We start from the raw sequence: 21,574 nt of genomic DNA on the forward strand, positions 1-21,574 counted from the left end.
TTCACAGACGTCTGTAACAAATTATTTTAATTTGTTTTTTAAATAATATCATAGTGGTGTTTCTACGAGCCGTGAGTGGTTGGTGAGATGTCGGCAGTTTGTGTTGTGCTGCCAGGCCCTGGTGACAGTTGCTGGGTTTGAAGCCGCTTGGACGGCTCGGTGAGGGCCGAGTTCCAGCTTCTAACTAACGGCACGATCAGTCATGTCCTCCAGAAATAAGAGCCAAGGCCGACAGCCAAAGGTACCGGTGCATGTCTTCGAATGTGCATTATTATTACTATAAAAAGTAAAATACTGGAAATGCTGAAAATGCTCAAGCAGCATCTGTGGGGAGGGAGGGAGAATGAAGGTTAACGTTTCAGGTCAGTGATAGAACCCAGAAAGATTATCGACCTGGAACATGAACATATCTCCGCAGATGCCTCTTTAAACGATAAAGGGACACTGGCTTGCCCCAGTATCGTCCAACGACAGCAAACAAATGTGCCCCACCTTTGAAAGAGACAAAACTAATAGAAAACTAAATCATAAACAAAGGAAATTTAATAATACTGACACATGTGTCGTCTACACAGATGCTGCCTGACCTGCTAAGCGTGTCCAGCATTTTCTGTTTTATTATCTGTACACTGGCTGTGCTGTCCTAGTAAATCAACTTCAGGTTAACCTACTAGAGTAAGGTAACCCTATTTTCTAAAGCGAATCCAGGGACACACAGGGTTGCAGCATAGCAAAGCAGCCAGCACAGAAAATGTCGGATATACAGCGTTTCGAGACAACTTTTTTTAGCAAGCTATATTTTAACAGTTGTACATTCACACTATAGGGGCTGGATTTTGTACCCAGCCCGACAGCGGATTCCGTGGCAGGAGGGGGCCGGAGAATCGGAGTGGCATAGCTACCACGGAAGCCAACGCCAGGATTGCCAGGCTTGATCTTCCCGGTGGCGGGAAGCTCCGTGGCGGCCCCTCCGCCACTTTGCAGCGGGACCCTGCTTTCCATATGCTAATTAGATCTTTGCATGAATTTAAATGTAACTCGCAATGATCTCCACGCTGTGCGGCACTCGCGCCTTTACCAGGGAAAGCTGGCACCACCGAGATGGGGAAAGGGTTAACTCTGAACTATTTGTATAGAGGGGGGGGGGGGGGGGGGGGGCAAGGGTCAATCACTATTTACCAGCTGCTGAGGGTTAACTCTGCACTATTTGTTTCGGGAAGGGGGGCAAGGGTCAATCACTATTTACCAGCTACTGCAAGAGGACATGACAGGAGGGCTAGGTTCGCTCCAGATTCGTTCTGAGACACCAGCTATTACCACCAGCCATTGTGCCAAAGGGTTAGGCTCAGGAGCCACAAAATGAGGAGGAGGAGGTTGAGGAGGAGGAGAAAGAGGAGGGGGTCCAGGGGGAACAGCAGAGGGTTCTGGGTAGGCATCCCACATCCAGGAGGGATGCTTGCCGCCATCTAATCTAAGACAACTTTTTCGATGTGTACTTCACTATCAGACCTCAGAGCACTGTTGCTACATGCCTTACTTTCCACAACTGCAGATCCACCATCTGCACTCAATCCTTTCAATTCCTTTCACATGAAGATCACAATAAAGACCACCAATTCCACCACTACCCAAATTACTATCATCACTGTTAACTACAACAAAACAAATATGTGACACAACTAACAGCACTTACAAGTCTTAAACTATTCACCTGGTTTTTACTCTTAGTAGCTATCCTCAGTGCTGTTGCCTACTCCGATACTTCTACGAAGCGCAACCTGAGTGGCAGTTGCATACAAGGCTGCTGAGTTTCTGAAGGGGGTAGTTCAGATGTTCTTGCAACATCCTCGAGAAGCTGTGGGCCTTGATGGATGGTGGGTGGGCTCTTGAAGTTGGAGAGCCAATTGGAAGCCTTTCAGCTTGAAAGCAGCAGGATGCCATGGCAGTTAAGCGAGGGAGAATGTTCTTCAAAATGGAGGTGCCTCTCTCCAATGTTTTTAAATTAAAATAAAAAATGGCCTTTACAGCTGGGCCACCACTTTGGAGGGTCAGGGTGGGGGACTGCTGTAGGGAGGGCCTCTAAAAGCATACATGGAATGTATGTTATAGGGGAGGTGGTGGCGTACTGGTATTGTCACTGGACTAGTAACCCAGAGACCCAGGTATTGCTCTGGGGACATGGGTTCGAATTCCACCACAGCAGAAGGTGGAATCTGAATTCAATTAATAAATCTGGAATTTAAAGCTAGTGGCCATGAAACCATTGTCAATTGTTGTAAAAACCCATCTGGTTCACTAATGTCCTTTAGGGAAGGAAATCTGCTGTCCTTACCTGGTCTTGCCTACATGTGACTCCAGATCCACAGCAATGTGGTTGACTCTTACATGCCCTCAAAATGGCCTAGCAAGCCACTCAGTTCAAGGGCAATTAGGGATGGGCAATAAATGCTGGCCTGGCCTGCGACGCCCACATCCCATGAATGAATATAAAAAAAAGAATGCAAGTCGCTCCCTCCCCCCCCCCAATCTGCACGCTGGGAGGTTGCCTTCAGGTAGCTAAACTGGCCTGTCTGCCCCTTAGAACCTGGAAGCTGGCTGGAAAATCCCAGTTGTCCTTCTTCAATAGACCTTAAGTGGCTGTTAATTAGTTTAATCAGCTACCCACCGCACGCAGGTGGATAACCCTGCCATCTCCACTCTCCAAATCCCGCCTCTGGGAAAATGGCTTAGGATGGGATGGAGCCAGGGCTATTTTTAGCATCCACCTGCCTCCATTCCCGGCCCTGGCAGGGCTCTATATCCAGCCCCTGGTTTTTTAAACAATGGTCCAAATTAGTTGTGTGTGGTATTCTAGTCAGAGCATACTTGGTCTAATTCTTGTCACCAGGTCATAAAGGAGACATTCAAGCTCTGCAGAGAAGGTTCACGTGACAGGTCGCAGAGGACTGAGTTGTGATCAAAGACTGGAGAGCCTTGAAATTTTCAGTTTTGGAAGCAGTTAACTGAAAGGGACTATAAGATAATAAATTGTATTGAAAAGATAAATCCAGAATATCACATAAAATTAAGATGTGACAGTAGTTCAAAGTGGCACGTATTAAAATTCATGGAAATTTATGGCACAGAAGGAGACCATTCTGCCCATTGTGTCCATGCTGGCTGAAAAAGAGCTATCTAGCCTAATCCCACTTTCAAGCTCCTGGTCCGTTGCCTGCTCTTCAAGTGCCTATCCCAGTCCTTTTTAAGTTAGTGAAAAGAAAAGATAGGACTCGCATCAGGAAGTTCTACTTCACATAAGGAAGGATTAACACGTGGAATGTACTTCTGGTATGATAATAGAGGTAAAATCCCTGGAATCATTTAAGAAACAGCTTGATCCTGAGATGGAGATTCTTTTTTTCTGAGTGGATAGGCTGGACTGGCCTTCCTTATCTGTAACTATCTTGTAATTTTATATGATAAAGATCAGAACTTAATCAATCCTTCACCCATATGCAGATCATAAAATATATTTACTGATTGAAACAAACCAGTGGAAGATCCAACCCAAGGTAATTCCATAAGTGGAGATCTAAGACATATCATTTGATGGGGAAATTGCAGGTGAGGGAGGGGTCTTTATTTGGAAAACATATAGGGCCATATTTTGCTATCAAAATAATGCTGAGGCTATCTGCATCACTGTTGTTGATGCGTAAATCAGACAGCAACTTCCGGTGACTGCACATGCGCAGTTAAATGCAGAAATCAAGAAGTTGCTGTCTGATTTGCCCTGATCTTTCAGAAGCTGTGTGAGAATGGTATCTTGTCCAGAGACTCGACATTGAGGTGTTTTCGGATGACTCGTCATCTCCAGTTTTCATTCTTCAAATGAAATTTTAAATTGTTGTCACATTTTGAATTTTTTTTTACCTATTTGGCCCAGAAGGTAACAAAGCTGAGTACTTTACTGTAATACTAGTTTTGTGCCATCAGGAGGAGATATAACATAATATTAGAGCTCCCTCTAGAAGAAGAAGTAAGACAATAACAAGCAGATTTCTACATTTTGTGTTGGGACCTAGTAAATATCATGACATGAAGAATATTAGATAAGCCAAAGTCGAAGTCAAAGATAAGCTACCTAAAGAAGCACATGCCTCCAGTACAGTGGAAGCCAAGTGACATTTTCCAACCCTCATGTTACTGTTCTGTGGCTGAAGTGAATTTCTTTGAATGCATTGTTTTGCACCTATCAGTATTCTCAATTCCAATGGGAGATGCAGAATACCAGGTGTTAAACTTGGTTCAGTGGTAGCACTCTCACCTCTGACCGAAAGTCATGGGTTCAAGCCCCACTCCAAAGATGTAAGCACATAATCAAGGCTTTAGTACAATACTGCACTGTTGGAGGATGACAATTTTCAGTGAAGAACGGAGAAGTTCTCTTGGTGTCCAGGCCAACAATTATCCCACAGCCAACACCATTAAAAGACAGATTATCTGGTCATTTATCACATTACTGTCTGTTATGTTTCCTTACATCATAATAGAGACTACACTTCCAAAATACTTAATTGGCTGTGAAGCACCTTGAGACATGAACAATAGAAGTCCGAGAATGTGCTCTCATCTCTCAAATCGGTGCCCATCTTTTCTGGAAGTCCTTGTTCAAATCCCTGCAAGCAGTTTTCTGTCCTGCCACAGTACCAAAACGGCTCTTATCAAAGTCACAAATGACAATCAATGTGACTGTAACCATAGTAAACTATCTCTCCTTGTCCTTCTTGATCTTTGACACGGTTATCCACACCATCCTCTTCCAAAGCTCTCTGTCGTCCAGATGGGCGGGACTGCACTTGCCTGTTCCCACACCATTACCTCTGGTGTCCTCCAAGGTTCTATCCTTGGTCCCCTTCTATTTCTCATCAATATGCTGCCATTGGCGATGTCATCCGAAAACACCTCAATTTTCACATGTATGCAGATGATATTCAGCTATCTCTATTTCACCACCATCTCTCTTGACCCCAAATTGTCCTTTGACTAAATAATGGGAAGACCGAAGCCATTGTCTTCGGTCCCAGCCACAAATTCTGTTCCTTAGCTACCGATTCCATCCCTCTCCCTGGCAGCTGTTTGAGGCTGAACTAGATGGTTTGCAACCTTGGTGCCATATTTGATGTTGAGATGTGCTTCTGACCACAAATCCACTCCATTGCTAACACCACTTATTTTCATCTCCGTAACATCGCCCGACCGCACCCTCAGCTTATCTGCTGCTGAAACCCTCATTCATGCCTTTGTTACCTCTGGATTTGACTCTATTCCACTATACTCCTGGCTGACCTCTGTCTTCCAGCCTCCAAAACTCTGTTGCCTGTATACTAACTCATACCAAGCTTGTTCACCCATCACCCTGTGCTTGCTGATCTACGTTGGCTCCCAGTTAAGCGACGCTTTGATTTTAAAATTCTCAACCTTATTTTCAAATCCCTGCAAAGTCCCCTTGATCCCCATCTCTGTCATCTTCCCCAGCCCAACAATCCTCTGAGATATCTACATCTTCCAATTCAGGTCTCTTGCGCATCTCCAATTTTAATCACTCCATGGTTGGCGGCTGTACATTGAGCTGTCTAGGTTCAGAGCTTCCCTCCTTAAACCTCTCTGCCTCTCTGAATCTCTCTCCTCCATTTAAGATGCTCTGCACCAATATCCTCTCATATGGATCCATGTTATGTTTTGTTTGATAATGCTCCTGTGAAGTGCCTCGGGATGTTTTGCTATGTTACAGGCACTATGTAAGTGCAAGTTGTTGTTGGGATATCTTGAGGATATGAAAAGCACTCTATAAATGCAAGTTATTTCTTCTTTTAATACAAAAGATGTGGAGAGCATTACAAAAGAGATAGCTTTCTTCCCTTCTGATCTGGCTAACCAATATATTAGATGTATAACTTTCACTACCGGGGAAGCTATCACCTTTGCCCCCACCAGATCATTACCTAGGAGCAGGTCAACCCTGTCCACAGGCAAACTAGGGACAACCCCTATGGTCACCGGTCCCGATACTAGGTCGCATTCCAAGTGCACCCGGTGTAAAGGTATGGGCGTACAATGTACTCCAATACCATTCACCACCATTCTGATATTTACTGCACTCTCTGGAGGAAAGGTCATGCCTTTTCCCAGCAAAAGGGATCTAGTGGCCCCTATATCCCTGAGGATTACTATGGGCTTGCTTGCCCCACTCGAGAGGTATGGGGTTACTCTCCCTTCAGATACAAAATCCTGATAATCTTCAGGGTTCTTATTAAATTTTCCTGCACCCACAACAATATTTTTCCTTGGTCTTACTGCTGCTGCAGTCGAAGCCACAGCTTGTTCTGCTGCGCTTTCCATCAGGGTCCCTTCTCCTTCACTGAGTGGGTGTGCCCTGATTAACTCTACAGGCTTTCCCCAAAGGTTCCAACAGTCAGCTCTTTGATGACTGACCTTATTACAATGGAAGCACACAGGCCTCCGTCTCTCACTCCTACTTATAGCACTATCCTTTTTAGCTCCAGGAGGGCTCCCTGTGTATCCACATTTTCTTTCTTTCCCAGGACTGCTTGGGTGCCTATCACCTTCCCACCCTTTGTCCTTTCGGATTTGTGGGGATGATTAGGAGAGGTTTTCCCCTGGGGAACTGACTTGTATATTAGAGCAAACTGATCAGCCAGAACTGCGGCTTGCCGGGCTCTATGTACTTTTTGCTCCTCTACATGGGTCTTTATGGAGAGGGGGAGAGGGTTTTTAAATTCCTCAAGGAGGTTTTCATAGGTGTCTGCACTTTAAGAGCCCTCAACCACTCGTCAAAAGCCAGCTGCTTACTCCTCTCAAACTCCAGGTAAGTTTGATCAGCTTATTTCCGGAGCGTTTGGAACTTCTGGCGGTGGGCTTCCAATACTAGCTCATATGCCCGGAGGATAGCGTTGTCAGCTCATTATTTCATGAACTCTCATCTGGCAACAGGGAGTAAACCTCATGAGCTTTTCCTGTTAACTTGCTTTGCAGCACAGAGATCCAGTTCTCATCCGGCCATTTTAACTGTCTAGCAGGTTTCTCAAAAGATACAAAAAATGCTTCCATGTCTCCCTCATTGAATTTTGGAATCAATTGGGAAAATTTAAAAAACTCAGCACACAGCCCCACATTACTTGTATTCTCCATGCTTTCACTGGGGTTACTCTGTCGCCCCCTAGCTAACTCAAGCTGACTCAGCTCTCTTTCCTCCTGTTCATTCCGGAAGGTTCTTTCTCTCTCTCTGTCTTTCAATTCAAGTTTCCTTTGTTCCAGTTGTATATTAGCTAACCTTACCCCGTTGGAGTCTATTTTTAATGCTGTCTCTGATTCTTCGGGTTTGAGGGAAAAATGGTTGTCCACTGGTCTTAAGAGTTCCAATTTCCTAGCTTTGGAAATTGCTCAGCCATATTCCTCAACTCTTCCACGGATAGTGCCTTTAACTTATCCCAAGATACTTCACCCTGGCTTGGGAGTGTACTGGCTTCGGTCGCGGACATATTAGTATTCTAGCACACAGAACCACCAGAAAACCCGTATTGAAGTCTTTTCTCTTTTTGCTTGGGATCAATTTGCTTTCCCACTTCCAATTTCTTGTTTGTCTTTTAATCCAATCTGAACACAAGCCCCCAAATTTCTGTTATGACTGGATGAGGAAGGGGTCTCAAGCCCCCCATGCTAGCATGCATACGATGTAAACACACACACAAATAGATATAGAGGTGGAGCAAGAATTAAGTGGGGGTGGGTTTGGAGTAGTAAATGGAATTCAGTTACTGTCTTTTCTTTTGCTGTAAAGTCCTTGGTTGAAATTGCGGTCTTGAAGTTCTTGCTGGGGCCCAACGCACACTTTCAAACTTGCTTCTCTGGTACCAGAAGGCTGAAGAGGTCCTCTACCTTGAAGCTTAAGCTGCTGCCGTGGATCTCTGAGACTTTGCTTGAGAGAGAGAGACTGAAAGAGCGGAGACCTTCCTCCCTTGAGTTCAGTGCAGTATGCCCCAATCCTTTCTGTGAAGCACAATTCAAACAGCCTCCAGTCTGGCCAGCAGGTAAGTTATGTGACCAGCTCTTTGTTTGAAACAGCATCTTCTGCGACGGTTGTTGATTCTTAAAGTTCTCCAGTCACACTCGGTGGGGTGTTGCGCTCTGGCTCTTACACAGTCAAAGAAGGTTGATCATTATGATTGCCCTGACCAATCTTGTAATTGAATCAGTGAGAACTCCCATTATCTCTCTATTCAACTGTCTCTCAGAAGGCAAATGTGCAGCCATGTTTTCAGCTGTTCAACTCTGTGGTCTTTTTTAAACAAGATATGTGCAATGTCCAGTAAAAGGCTTCATGTAGTGTTCCATATGACAAAATAAATATATTTCCATTTGGCAGGTGTGGTTTCCATCACAATATACTTGCAAAGTAAACAAATTAATTTTAACTATGATATTCAGCATAGATCCTCTTAAACAATAAGCCAGTTCACTACCCAGCAAAGAAGAAAATGGGAAGTGACACTGCTTCAAACACAAACATTCAGCAGATAATGAAAGATTCTACTGCCTAGAATGGAGATGCATTTTATGAGAAGAAAGAGCCATTCAGTGCTAAAAGAGAAAGAGAATGAAAAATACAGAGAAAGGAGGAATGTAAGAAGAACAGATGATGGGCTGAATTTTATAAGCCCCCTGACGACGGGATTTGTGGTGGGGGGGGTGGGGTGGGGTGGGGTGCCCAGAAAATACCTCCAGGAGAGGCCCACCACAGGCCTTGATGCCAGGAAGGCTCCACCGCATTTCAATATAAGCCACAAAAAGACAGGCATAACTAGGACCCGTGCAGGTACCCATAACAACGCGTTATATTTGCAGGAAGTGAGTGGAGTTGAAGGAGAAGTTGTTTAACATGAGAACAAGTTTAGCCAGGCGGAGGAGGGTGGTGGTGGATGGGGACTGGTTGGGCCTCTGTTCAAGCAAGAAGTGGAAAGCTCTCAGACGACCTGGTGGGAGATGGAGGTGTAGAGAGATTGGGCATCTATAGTGAAGAGAAGGCAGTTAGGGCCAGGAAACTGGAAATTGTCAAAATGATGTGGGGCGTCAGAAGAGTCACGGATGTAGGTGGGAAGAGACTGGACCAGGGGAGAAAAGATAGAGTCAAGATAGGAAGAAATAAGTTCAGTGGGGCAGGAACAGACTGAAACGATGAGTCTCCAAGGACAGTCCTGTTTGTGGATTTTGGAAAGGAGGTAGAGGGGTTGTGGGACTGTGAGGTTGGAAGCTGTAGAGGGAAGATCTCCAGAGGAGATGAGGCCAGTGACAGTCCTGTAGACAGTAGCTTGATGTTTGGTGGTGGGATCATGGTCCAGGGGGAGATAGGAAGAAGTGTCTGTGAGTTGGTGCTCAGCCTCTGCACGGTAGAGGTCAGTACACCAGACAACAAAGGCACCATCCTTGTCAGCAGGTTTGATCCCAGTGACAGGGTTAGACCTAAGAGAATGAAGTGCAGAAAGTTCAGAGGGAGACAGGTTAGAATGAGTAAGGGGAGTGGAAAAATTGAGACGGCTAATATCTCATCGGCAGTTCTCAATGAAAAGATCAAGAGCGGGTAAGAGGCCAGAGAGAGGGGTCCAGGTGCAGGGAGAACGCTGGAGGTGGGTGAATGGGTCTGTTAGTCGGGGGGAGGACTCCTGGTCAAAGAAGTGAGCGAAGGCGACGGAAGAAGAGCTCAATGTCATGCCGAGCACGAGGTTTATTGAGGTGGGGGCGTAAGGGGATAAAACTGAGTCCTTTGTTGAGTGCAGCGTCAGAGAGGGGAAGGTCAGAGGGTATAGTGAATACATGCCAAGGGGTCAGATTAGAAGGGATGGGGTCAGAGGGAAGTGAAGAGGAAGACGGATCTGGAGGGGCTTTAGTCCCCATCAGCTGCTGGAGCTTGCGTTCCTTAACATTTGAAAGGAAGAAAAAAAGTTTTTTGTTAATGCGTGAAATAACTCGAAGGATGAAATTAAACTGTGGAGCAGAACAGCTTTGAGATAAGGTGAGGCGGTGCTTCTGAAGAGAGAGGTCTGGTGTGTACATGTGGCGGCGCATGGCACTGAGTGTGGATCTCGGGATGCAGCGAGAACAGCAGTCCGAGGAACATTGTATGTCTTGGAGATACCGGTAATCCTGGGTGGATTCAAAACATGAAGGATGGAACTTCATTTGGAATGCACATGGAATAAGTTACAACCGGAGACAATCGCTGAGGAAGGAGACGTGTCTGTGAAAACAGGTTTTGGTAGACACCTTATCAAACACCAGGAGGGAAATAGAAAGCAGTGGAGGTGAACAAGTAAGAGAGACAAAGGGAAATCCCATTGGAGAGAAAAGCAGAATTTCTTCAAGCTAGGCATTCCTGGAAAAGAAATGGAAAAGGGCTGTCTCACGAGGGAAGATTGGACAAGCTAGGCTTGTATCTGCTGGACTTTAGAAGAGTAAGAGTCGACTTGATAGAAACATATAAGATCCTGGAAGGTTATCAGGGGTAGGTAGAAATGTGGAGTAATCAGTTCAGCCATGAACTTATTGAATGGCGGAGCAGGCTCGAAGGGCCAAGTGGTTACTCCTGCTCCTAATTTGTATGTTCGTATGTATATTTAAGTGGCAGTGAATTAAATACTAAAATAAAAGCAAAATACTACAATCTGAAATCTGAAATAAAAACAGAAAGTGTTGGAAATACTCAGCAGGTCTGGCAGCAGCTGTGGAGAGAGAAGTAGAGTTAACGTTTCAGGTCTGTGACCTTTCATCAGAACTGGCAAAGATTAGAAATGTAATAGGTTTTAAGCAAGTAAAGTGGTGGGGAGGAGGTGGGGGGTGGCGGGGGAAAGAGAACAAAAAGGAAGGTGTGTGATAGGACAGAGGGCCAGAGAGATTAACTGACAAGGAGGTGTTGGGACAAAGGCAAGGAGAGTGTGCTAATGGTGTGGTGAGAGACAAAGCATGAATGTAGAGAGAGTGTTAATGACAGCCGTAGCCAAAAGCACAAACTTGAAAAACCCAGTTTAAGACATGGTAAAAAATGAAAATGAAATAATAATTAAAAAAAGAGCCAGTCATGCTCTGAAATTATTGAACTCAATGTTCAGTCTGGAAGGCTGTAGAGTGCCTAATCGGAAAATGAGGTGCTGTTCCTCGAGTTTGCGTTGATGTTCACTGGAACACTACAGCAGGCCAAAAACAGAAATATGGGCATGAGAGCAGGTGCGTGTGTTGAAATGGCAAGCAACCGGAAGCTCGGAGTTATGCTTGTGGACTGAGCGGAGGTGTTCCGCAAAGCGGTCACCAAATCTCCTCAATGTAGAGGAGACCACATTATGAGCAGCGAATACAGTATACTAAATTGAAAGAAGTACAAGTAATTCGCTGCTTCACCTGAAAGGATTATGAATTATGAGTCTTGGTCATCCTCTGATGCTGAGTACAAGTGGCCAATGTTCATGTATGAGCATTGATGATTATTGTCAGCATGCTGTTCTGTTTGCGGGGGGTTTTTCAGCCAAACTCAATTTTGTTTTCAGACTTTGTGTTTTCTAAAGCTTGCTGGATAGCAATCTGGAAGTGGAAACGTTGCTGACTTTTTTCTTTCCTCTACTCTACTTCTTCACAAGGTGATGAGAATATGAAAATAATAAATAAATGATATGCAACCATGTTAAATTTAGTGTGGTGGGTAATACTGGACTTTTTGCCATTTTGTCAGTGACAGAAGGGAGAAAAGCCTCAGGGTACACACAGTAAATTGTTTTTAAAATAAAAGTCGTTGATGGTTGGACTTCCTGCCAAAAGGGTGTGATTTGCCAAAGCGAGTAGTGTTTATGCTTAAAAACTGCTCCAGGGGATCCTATTTATGCACACTTTATCCATTTGTACAGCTGGCAGGAAGAATCTAGCAAATCTTTGCATAGTACACAGAAGCCCAGCTTTGTTTCCAGTTGGAATGAACCTTGTCTCTCTGTCTGCTACAAGAACATTTTCTTTTTGTCTGCATTGATGCGAATGAAGTAGGGGAAGAATACTGATGTATGCAAACTTATTTTGGTCTTCAATATTCACATGCAAGGAAAAATTGATCTACATGATTGAGTGTGAAGGCAAGGTATAGAGTGAATGAGAGGTGTCGAACTGCATGTTGGCTGGGCAGGATTTGGACTGTACATTAGTTGAGCAAGGTGTTTAACATGACTTCAAGCTGACGGGTGGGAGAAGGTTTGGACATTCATGGAACATAAAGTAACAAAAAATTTCATCTGCTTCCGAAATACAGTTGATGCTTTTTTGATATTTAAAAATGTGTAATCCCTAAAGATAGAGATGATGCAAGAAACATAACACACCCTTTCATTAGAAACCTTTGGCCCTGAGCTTCTCTGAGATTGCTTAGATATAGTAGTAAGGTAGGCAATGGAAGAAACACAGCTTCGAGAGCCCCAAAGGTGTAGTATAAGGGTCTGAAAGGGTTAATCTTGAGAGAATGTAAACAGTAGCTCCCACTATGATGATGTAAGAGATCATATGTGAGAGAGACAAGAAAGTAATAGGTCTGAGAGTGATGCAGTAGTATTGGCTAGGATTCAGTTAGAAACGAAAAAACTTGAATTGGAAGACAGAGAGAAAGAGAGGGAATTTAGGCTAAAAGAGATGGAACTAAGACAAAAGGATCAGGAAGAATTTGAATTTAGATCAGGACCCAGTGAAAAGTTGTTTATACAGGCTCTTCCTATAATCGAGAAAAGAGGCATTTTTCATATCTTTTGAAAAAATAGCTAAGCAGATGAAATGGCTGAAAGAAAGCTGGACACTGCTTATATAGGGCAGGTTGGTAGGCAGAGCTCATGAAGCTTATGCCATGCTTCCTGAAGAAGCTTCTGCAGATTATGAAATGGCAAAAAAGGCTATTCTTGCTGCGTATGAGTTAGTCCCTGAAGTTTACCATCAGAAGTTTAGGAACGTACGGAGATTGGCTGGGCAGACATATTTAGAATTTGAGAGGGTGGAGCAAATTACTTTTGACGGTTGGATACTGGCATTAAAGATAGAAACCACATATGTGAACCTTTGAGAATTGATTCTCTTAGAAGAGTTTAAAAACTCCATTCCTTCAGTAGTGAGAACACATATAGGTAACCTGAAAGTTTTGAAAGCTAGGCAAGCAGCAGAAATTGCTGATGATTTTGAGCTTGTGAATAAGCCAACCTATTTTGTCCGTCACCCCCATAAACCCGAGAAGGATAGAAAGTGGGAGAGTGAAAGGAAGGCAAGTAGCCGGGGACAAGAAGGAACAGCTGGGAATGCCACAAGATCACCTTCTTAGGTCAGAAAGGAAGGTGCTGAGGGTAGAAGTGAGGTTCGCAAGCCAAAGTGTTATCATTGCAACAAAATGGGTCATCTTCGTTCAGAGTGCTGGAAATTGCGAGGTAAACCCATAGGACTTGTTGGGGTACGCAAAGCTAGTGCAGAGGAAAAGACTGACTGAAATTATAGCAGACCAGGCTATAGCTTTAACGATAACTGTGAAACCAGATACTAAAACTGAAAGGAGTGTAGAGGTTAAGAATAAAAAAACGAGAGTTATAATGGATTTCTGTCAAAGGGGAGAATAACTCCATATCCTGTAAGTGAGGCAGGAAAACCTATCATTATACTCAGAGACACAGGAGCAACCCAAACCCCTTGCTGGGGAAAGATATAAGGTTTCCACCAGAGAGCGCTTTGAACGCTAACGTTTTAGTTAATGGAATTGGCAGGGAGTATATACCCGTACCTTTGTTTAAAGTACGCCTAGAGAGTGACTTAATATCTGTGATAGTAGCTGTAGGTGTTGTCTGCAGTTTACCTGTAAAGGGAGTTAATCTACTCCTAGAAAATGATTTGGCAGGATCAAAAGTATCAGTTTCTCCTATAGTTACAGAGGAACCAAGTGAAATTAAGGAAACAGAGCAATTATAGGAACAAGTTCCAGGAATATTTCCTGCATATGTAGTCACCCGAGCAATGGCTAAACAGGATCCAATGTCGGAGGTAAAAGGGGCACCACAAATAGATAGCCAAGTACCTGAAACCTTATTTGGAGATTTAGATAATTCAAATGAGTTGTTTAGCAGATGGTCTATCATTACAGCACAGCAAGCTGATCCAGAGATATACCCAATAGCACAGACGGCTCCATCAGAAGCTGAGGTGAAAGGAGTTCCGGAAGGCTATTGTATGGCAAACGGGGTTTTTGAGGAGGAAATGGAGACCGCCTCATAGACCTGCGGACGAAGACTAGACAGTTTTTGATCAGATAGTGGTACCACCTAAATATCAAAAAGGATTATTAAGGTTAGCACACGACATTCCTTTTGCAGGACATAGAGGAATTCGGCAGACCAAATCACACATAAGCAAACGTTATTACTGCTAGGTCTTACAAAGGATATGAGACAATTTTGTAGGACATGCCATACCTGTTAAATGGTGGGAAAACCACAACCTGTCATAAAACCAGGGGATGAAGTGTTAGTTTTGTTACAATCACAGGGAGAACTATTAAAAGCACAGTTCAGTGGCCCATATGGAGTGATCAAAAGAATGGGTAAGGTAGATTACTTGATTGACAGCCCTGATTGCAGGAAGAAGAATGTTCGGCTGTGTCACATCAATATGCTCAAACCATATTACCACAAGGAGGAGGATAAGCCAGTACAGGTATGTCAGGTAATCGGGACTGTTGAGAAGGAAAAGGATAGTGAGGATGAGGCAGAAGCAGGTCGAGGAAATGCTCAGATTGAACCTCAACTATCCGATTAGCAAATACAGAATGGCTCGGAAAATTAAACAATAGGGTTTTATACTTAGAGGCAAAACAGCGTGCAGTCCTAACCAGGGTTTTCACAACGTTTCAAAAAGTTTGTAGGGATAAGCCGGGATGTACAACCTTAGCCACACATGATGTGGGTATAGGGGAGACCATTCCTTTAAAACAACATCCTTGTCGCTTAGGTCCAGACAGGCCCAAGTGGAAGCAGAGGTACAATGCATGCTGAAGGGCAGCTTAGTTGAACCTAATCAGGACAGCTGGAATTCACAGATGGTCTTGATGTCTAAACCTGGTGGGACGGCTCAAACTTGCATAGACTCTAGAAAAGTCACTGCGGTAAAGAAGGCAGACTCCGACCCAAATTTTCATTTAAAGGACCGTATGTACAGAGTGGGCAACACAATGTGTCTTAAAGAGACAGATGTGTTGGAGGGATACAGTCAGATTCCTTTGACACCCCAGGGTAAGAAAAAGTCAGCTTCTGTTACACCGGACAGGGTTTTCCAGTGTTCAGTGATGCCACATAGGTTAAGGGGTACTGGAGAAACTTCTCAGAGAATAGTGAACCCAGTGGTGGTCAGTGCTCCTAGCTGTGCAGTTCACCTGGCTGAGGTGATGGACAATAGGGACACTTGGAAGGAAAACACAAAACAACTGGAAGACAATGCTTGGAAATTTGAAATGGGTTAATTGGGACAACCGTTTGAAAATTTAAAGGCAAAAATGTGCTGGTGGAACTTGTTGCTGTAATCTTACCATTTTAGAAATTGTACATCTGTAAATGCAGGAAAAAATGTTAGTTTTTTTTTCAAATTGTATTTTTACCAATTGTAATGAAGCGCATTTCAGGAATGGCGTTTCATTCCGTCAGGGGCGGAGGTGTTATGATCCTGTAGTTTTTCCCCCGAGAAATATGTGGTGTGCCTTTAAGGCTGGAAATGGATCAGTACTGCTTTAAGGCAGCAAGCTCCAGGGACTGAGTCAAAGAATGCATTCTCGTTGCCGTAGGATACAGCCATTTGGAGAACAAGGGCAAAGATACAATTTTGCTGATTGACATTTGAAACTGGCTGAAAAACTGGCTTTTGAGACACAGTTAACAGACACAGACAGACAGTGGACCAGCATAAACGGAACAGAGATCTCTGATAATTTAAACTGAAGGAAGGGAAGTTAGACTGTGACAGTCTTTTATCCCTAAAAATTCTAAAGCCAAATTGATTAATTAGAAAGTGTTTGCAAGTTGTTAATTACTGAATTAGTCGCTGGAGAAGAAAAGCATCACTCTACTGCTGGACTAGACTACGGACTGTTCTACTGTTGAATAACCTCTTTTCCCCCTTATCGGACGACTGTGAGGACTTCAAGCAACCTTGGAAAGTTCTACATTGGAAGATTCCACTTCGGCAGGAACGTAAATCTGCAAGGACACTAATTTTTTCTATTTTAAATGTTCTTTATATCTTAGTAGTGGTTAAGAATTTAGTTTTTCTAATTAAACAGTTAATTTGTTGACCTCATTGGTTTGCCTCATTCGTGGGTTAATAGATGGTCAATCTGGCCGTGGTTTTCTTTCATTTGGAAAGTTTAAAATTATATGTTAGGCGATCTGTGGCGGGGCAGGACTGACTCAACAGCGCGTTTCTCCCACCACGGTCAGAATCATATATTTTGATTGGGGGTTTTGTCTTGAGCGGTCGGTCGTAACACACTGACTTAAGGTGATTGGCAAAAGAACCAATGACGACATGAGGATAAACTTGTTTACGCATCGTGTGGTTAGGATCTGGAATGCATTGCCTGAGAGTGTGGTGGAGGCAGATTCAATGGTGGCTTTCAAAAGACAATTGGATGAGCAACTGAAGAGAAAGAAAATTGCAGGGCTATAGAGAAAGGGTGGGGGAGTGGGACTAGTTAAATTGCTCTTGCAGAGAGTCAGCATGGACTTGAAGGCTGAATGGCCTCCTTCTGTACTGTAACCATTCTATGATTCTATGTCACATAATCAGTCTAACAACACAGAAGCAGTCTAAGGGACGAGGTGTGGTGGAGTGGTAGAGTTGGACTTTGTCAGCGTACATGCGGAAGCTGGCTCCATGTCTGCAGATGATGATGCCAAAGGGCAGCATGTAGATGAGAAAGAGAAGGGGCCAAGGATAGATCCTTGGTTTGGGGTGGGGGAAGATGGATGGGGAAGTTGTGGGGGGGGGTTGCTCTGAAGTTAACAATACAAGCTGAAAAGAAAAGTAATTGCTACAGTCAGGTAGCTAAGAGTATAACCAAACGAGGGCAGTCCTACTGAACTGAACAACAGAGGAGAGTCATTGGAGAAAGATGTGCTCAACTGTGTGAAGACAGCAGAGAGGTCGAGGAAGACAAGAAAAGATAATTCACCTTGGTCAGTCATCAACAATGTAAGTTGTGGCTCTGATTACAGCTGTTTCAGTGCTGTGACATGGGCCGAAACCTGATTGGTGGGATTCAAGCAGGGAGTTGAAGAAAAGATGAGGAGAATTTGGAGGTGACAATGCATTCAAAGACTTTGGAGTTTGCAGGGACAGAGGAGTTGAGTTTTTTTGTTGCATCTGTATTTGCTGTCCTGTTTTAAGATTACCTTACTAATATAAATCATGAAATGCAATAGGAATCTCCAAAGGAATTCTCATCCCCAATACTTTGCGTTAGAAATCAGTGATACTTTGGAAGATTATAAACAGTGTTAAAGCTGCAAAGGAACCTAACGAAGGTGGCTAAATACAACTAAATATTAGTGCTTCTTCTAAAAAGAAGCCAAGTATCTATTTTAAATGAACAAGGTGAGTAATGGGGTTGCCTGAACAATGTGAATTTTGGCTTGTGCCCTCATTATCATAATTCCTCCTTTTCAAGGAAGCAAATGCTGGCCAATTGTGCAACTTTGCTTTGACACTTTTTTTGATTGCAAAGTGAAAATCTCTGCTCACCCACGGTGAGGTACCATGCCAACAGCAGTCCCAAGCAATTTTGGCATTCTTGTGTAAAGTGAATAATAGGTTATGAGCATCTGATCTTTGCTAGTAGTCTGAAGAGACCACGTCTGCTGACGAGGTCAAAGGTTTTGTTGAGATCTATGAAAGCAACATAGAGGGGCATCTGTTGTTCGCGGCATTTCTCCTGTAGCTGGCGAAGGGAGAACAGCATGTCAATGATGGATCTCTCTGCTCGAAAGCCACACTGTGCCTCAGGGTAGACTTGCTCAGCCAGCTTCTGGAGCCTGTTTAAAACAACTCGAGTGAAGACTTTCCCCATTGTGCTGAGCAGGGAGATTCCACGGTAGTTGTTGCAGTCAACGCGGTCACCCTTGTTCTTATAGAGGTTGATGATATTGGCATCATGCATGTCCTGTGGTACTGCTCCCTCATCCCAGCACAGGCAAAGCAGTTCATGGAGTGCTGAGAGTATAGCAGGCTTGGCACTCTTGATTATTTCAGGGGTAATGCCGTTCTTCTCAGGGGTTTTTCCACTGGCTAGAGAATCAATGGCATCACTGAGTTCCGATTTTGTTGGCTGTTCGTTCAGCTCATCCATGGCTGGCAGAGACTTTGCTGCATTGAGGGCCGTTTCAGTGACAACATTTTCCCTGGAGTACAGTTCTAGGTAGTGCTCCAACCAGCGGTCCATTTGCTTGCGTTGGTCAGTGATCGTGTCCCCTGATTTAGACTTGAGGGGGGCAATCTTCTCGATGGTTGGCCCAAAAGCTCTCTTAATGCCATTGTACATTTCTCTGATGTTTCCGGTGTCGGAGGCCAGCTGAATATGACTGCATAGGTGTTGCCAGTAGTCATTTGCGCAGCACCTGGCTGTTCTTTGTGCAGCGCTTCTGGCTACTTTAAGTGCTACGGATGTTAACTCGCTGGAGGCTTTCTTGTAGTTCAGCGGTGCAATGCGCTTAGTGGCTATGACAGGTTCCAGCTCTTCGAAGTGAGATTGAAACCAGTCTGCATTCTGCTTCTCACGTTTGCCTTAGGTGGTCATTGCTGAGTCATAGATGGCGTCTCTGATGTGGGCCCACTTGGTCTCTGCATCCCCTGTAGGAGTGTTTTGAAGGGCTTTTTCAAGTGAGTTTAGAAACTTATGTAACAGCTACTAAGTATCATCACCTCATTCCATGACAACATGAAAGGCACAATTCAGCATAGCGGTGCCTCATCAGGCCCCTTTCCTATCCTGAGTGGCGTGAAACAGGGATGTGTTCTCGCACCTACACTGTTTGGGATCTTCTCCCTGCTGCTCTCACATGCGTTCAAGTCTTCAGAAGAAGGAATTTTCCTCCACACAAGATCAGATGGCAGGTTGTTCAATCTTGCCCGTCTAAGAGCGAAGACCAAAGTACGGAATGTCCTCATCAGGAAACTCCTCTTTGCTGACGATGCTGCATTAACATCTCACACAGAAGAGTGTCTGCAGAGACTCATCGACAGGATTGCGGCTGCCTGCAACGAAATTGGCCTAACCATCAGCCTCAAGAAAACAAACATCATGGGACAGGGTGTCAGAAATGCTCCATCATCAATATCGGCGACCAGGCTCTGGAAGTGGTTCAAGAGTTCACCTATCTAGGCTTAACTATCACCAGTAACCTGTCTCTCGATGCAGAAATCAACAAGTGCATGGGTAAGGCGTCCGCTGCTATGTCCAGACTGGCTAAGAGAGTATGCGAAAATGGCGCACTGACACGGAACACAAAAGTCCGAGTGTATCAAGCCTGTGTCCTCAGTACCTTGCTCTACGGCAGCGAGGCCTGGACAACGTATGTCAGCCAAGAGCGATGTCTCAATTCATTCCACCTTCGCTGCCTCTGGTGAATCCTTGGCATCAGGTGGCAGGACCGTATCTCCAACGCAGAAGTCCTCGAGGCAGCCAACATCCCCAGCATATACACCCTACTGAGCCAGCGGCGCTTGAGATGGCTTGGCCATGTGAGTCGCATGGAAGATGGCAGGATTCCCAAGGACACATTGTACAGCGAGCTCGTCACTGGTATCAGACCCACCGGCTGTCCATGTCTCCACTTTAAGGATATCTGCAAACGTGACATGACGTCCTGTGCCATTGACCACAAGTCATGGGAGTCAGTTGCCAGTGATCGCCAGAGCTGGCGGACAGCCATAAAGACGGGGCTAAAGAGTGGCAAGTCGAAGAGACTTAGCTGTTGGCAGGAAAAAAGACAGAAGTGCAAGGAGAGAGCCAACTGTGTAACAGCCCCGACAACCAATTTTATCTGCAGCGTCTGTGGAAGAGTCTGTCACTCTAGAATTGGCCTTTATAGCCACTCCAGGCACTGCTTCACAAACCACTGACCACCTCTAGATGCTTACCCATTGTCTATCGAGACAAGGAGTCCAAAGAAGAACGTTATGAACAAAATTCCCCATTTATGGTGTCACCGGAGTAGAACTTCATAATTTATCAGGTAGCGTTTGAAACAAAATTTATATCCACGGGCTGCTTGTAACAAGCAATATTAAAGTGTAACCATCGTAGCAAGGGGTAATTTTATAGTAGTAAATGGAAATAGAATGAATGCATCATTCAGGTCCCATTTGCCACTATTAATAGTGTGATTTCTGAAAATCATATTTTGTTTTGGCAACCTCCATTTCTCTGAGGGTCAGAACTCCTCTTTCTTGTTCCCTCGCCCCAAGATTTTGCGCACATTCACCAGTGCAGTGCCTTTTCAACTCTGAAAACGTGTGTTGGAAAAACATAAGTGCTTGCATTTTCACATTAATGTTGTGTATGTCTGAGAAAGAAAGTTGTTGATCAAAATTTATTTAAACATAAACACTTTTTAGGTTTGGTAATGTTATGATCTTGAGGAGATTAAGGAGCTTATCTTTAATGATCTCACCCCTTCAGAATCAGCCTAGTTTGGGCCTGTTTTTCTGCAATAAAGTACTGTGTTTGACATTGAATTGGTAGTGTACTGTAATTTGCCTTCCCAAATTTTCATTGCACCAGGTGCATAGCAGGAAATAGCATTCAAAATTATCCGCAAAACTGCTTTCAAAAGTGAATAATGAAGTGTGAAAGTAGTGAGCTGTTTGTTTAGTCTTCATACATATTGGCAGCAATCTGGTTTGGTCTGTTGGTATGCTTGTTAGGAGCCAATTAAAACATGTTCCAGTTTTCCAAAATGCATTCCAAACTGTGTTCTTTAACATAGGAACGTAGGAATTTCTAGAAAAAAAAAGACCAAGGTCCATTTCGTTCACCTTCTACCATTCTCGTAGTGTATGATACAATGATAATGAAGTTGTTGCCTTATCATAGTAATCAATCTCTCAATTTGTCTACAACAGACCTACAAATGACATAAAAAATCTCAGTGTTGGAGAGCTTTGAGAAGCATAGGCACAAAGTCACCATTTTCCTCGCAAGCATGTTACACTTATCACACGTCAGTCTCAAATTATTCATGTACTGTATCCCAAAATATTACTTTCTGAAAGACAGCTATCCAATTTGCATTTGAATGAATCAATAATGACTGCTTTCATTGCCTCCTTAGGGAATCTGTTCTATAGCTTGACCACTGAATTGACCTTCGCTTACCGTGAATATTGTTTTCACAGATTATTTTGGAATTTACCCCCTTTCAACCCCAGGTGGCATTAATGTTAGCGACAGCTGAAATTTATTTAACTGAGTTTAATTACT

At 44.0% G+C, this 21,574-nt stretch overlaps 1 protein-coding gene across 2 annotated transcripts in view; it reads left to right on the forward strand.

Annotated features, from left to right (window-relative positions):
* The first annotated feature begins 124 nt into the window (after positions 1–124).
* LOC137369102 (uncharacterized) overlaps positions 125–21,574 on the forward strand; it is a 323,628-nt gene continuing 302,178 nt past the window's right edge. For both annotated transcript variants that reach the window (XM_068029753.1, XM_068029754.1), the window contains exon 1: positions 125–241. In XM_068029753.1, the coding sequence (XP_067885854.1) occupies positions 203–241 (39 nt within the window). In that variant the 5' untranslated portion in view covers positions 125–202. The remainder of the gene's footprint in view (positions 242–21,574) is intronic.

The sequence above is a fragment of the Heterodontus francisci genome, chromosome 4 (assembly GCF_036365525.1).
Source record: "Heterodontus francisci isolate sHetFra1 chromosome 4, sHetFra1.hap1, whole genome shotgun sequence".
In the NCBI taxonomy this organism is placed as follows: domain Eukaryota; kingdom Metazoa; phylum Chordata; class Chondrichthyes; order Heterodontiformes; family Heterodontidae; genus Heterodontus; species Heterodontus francisci.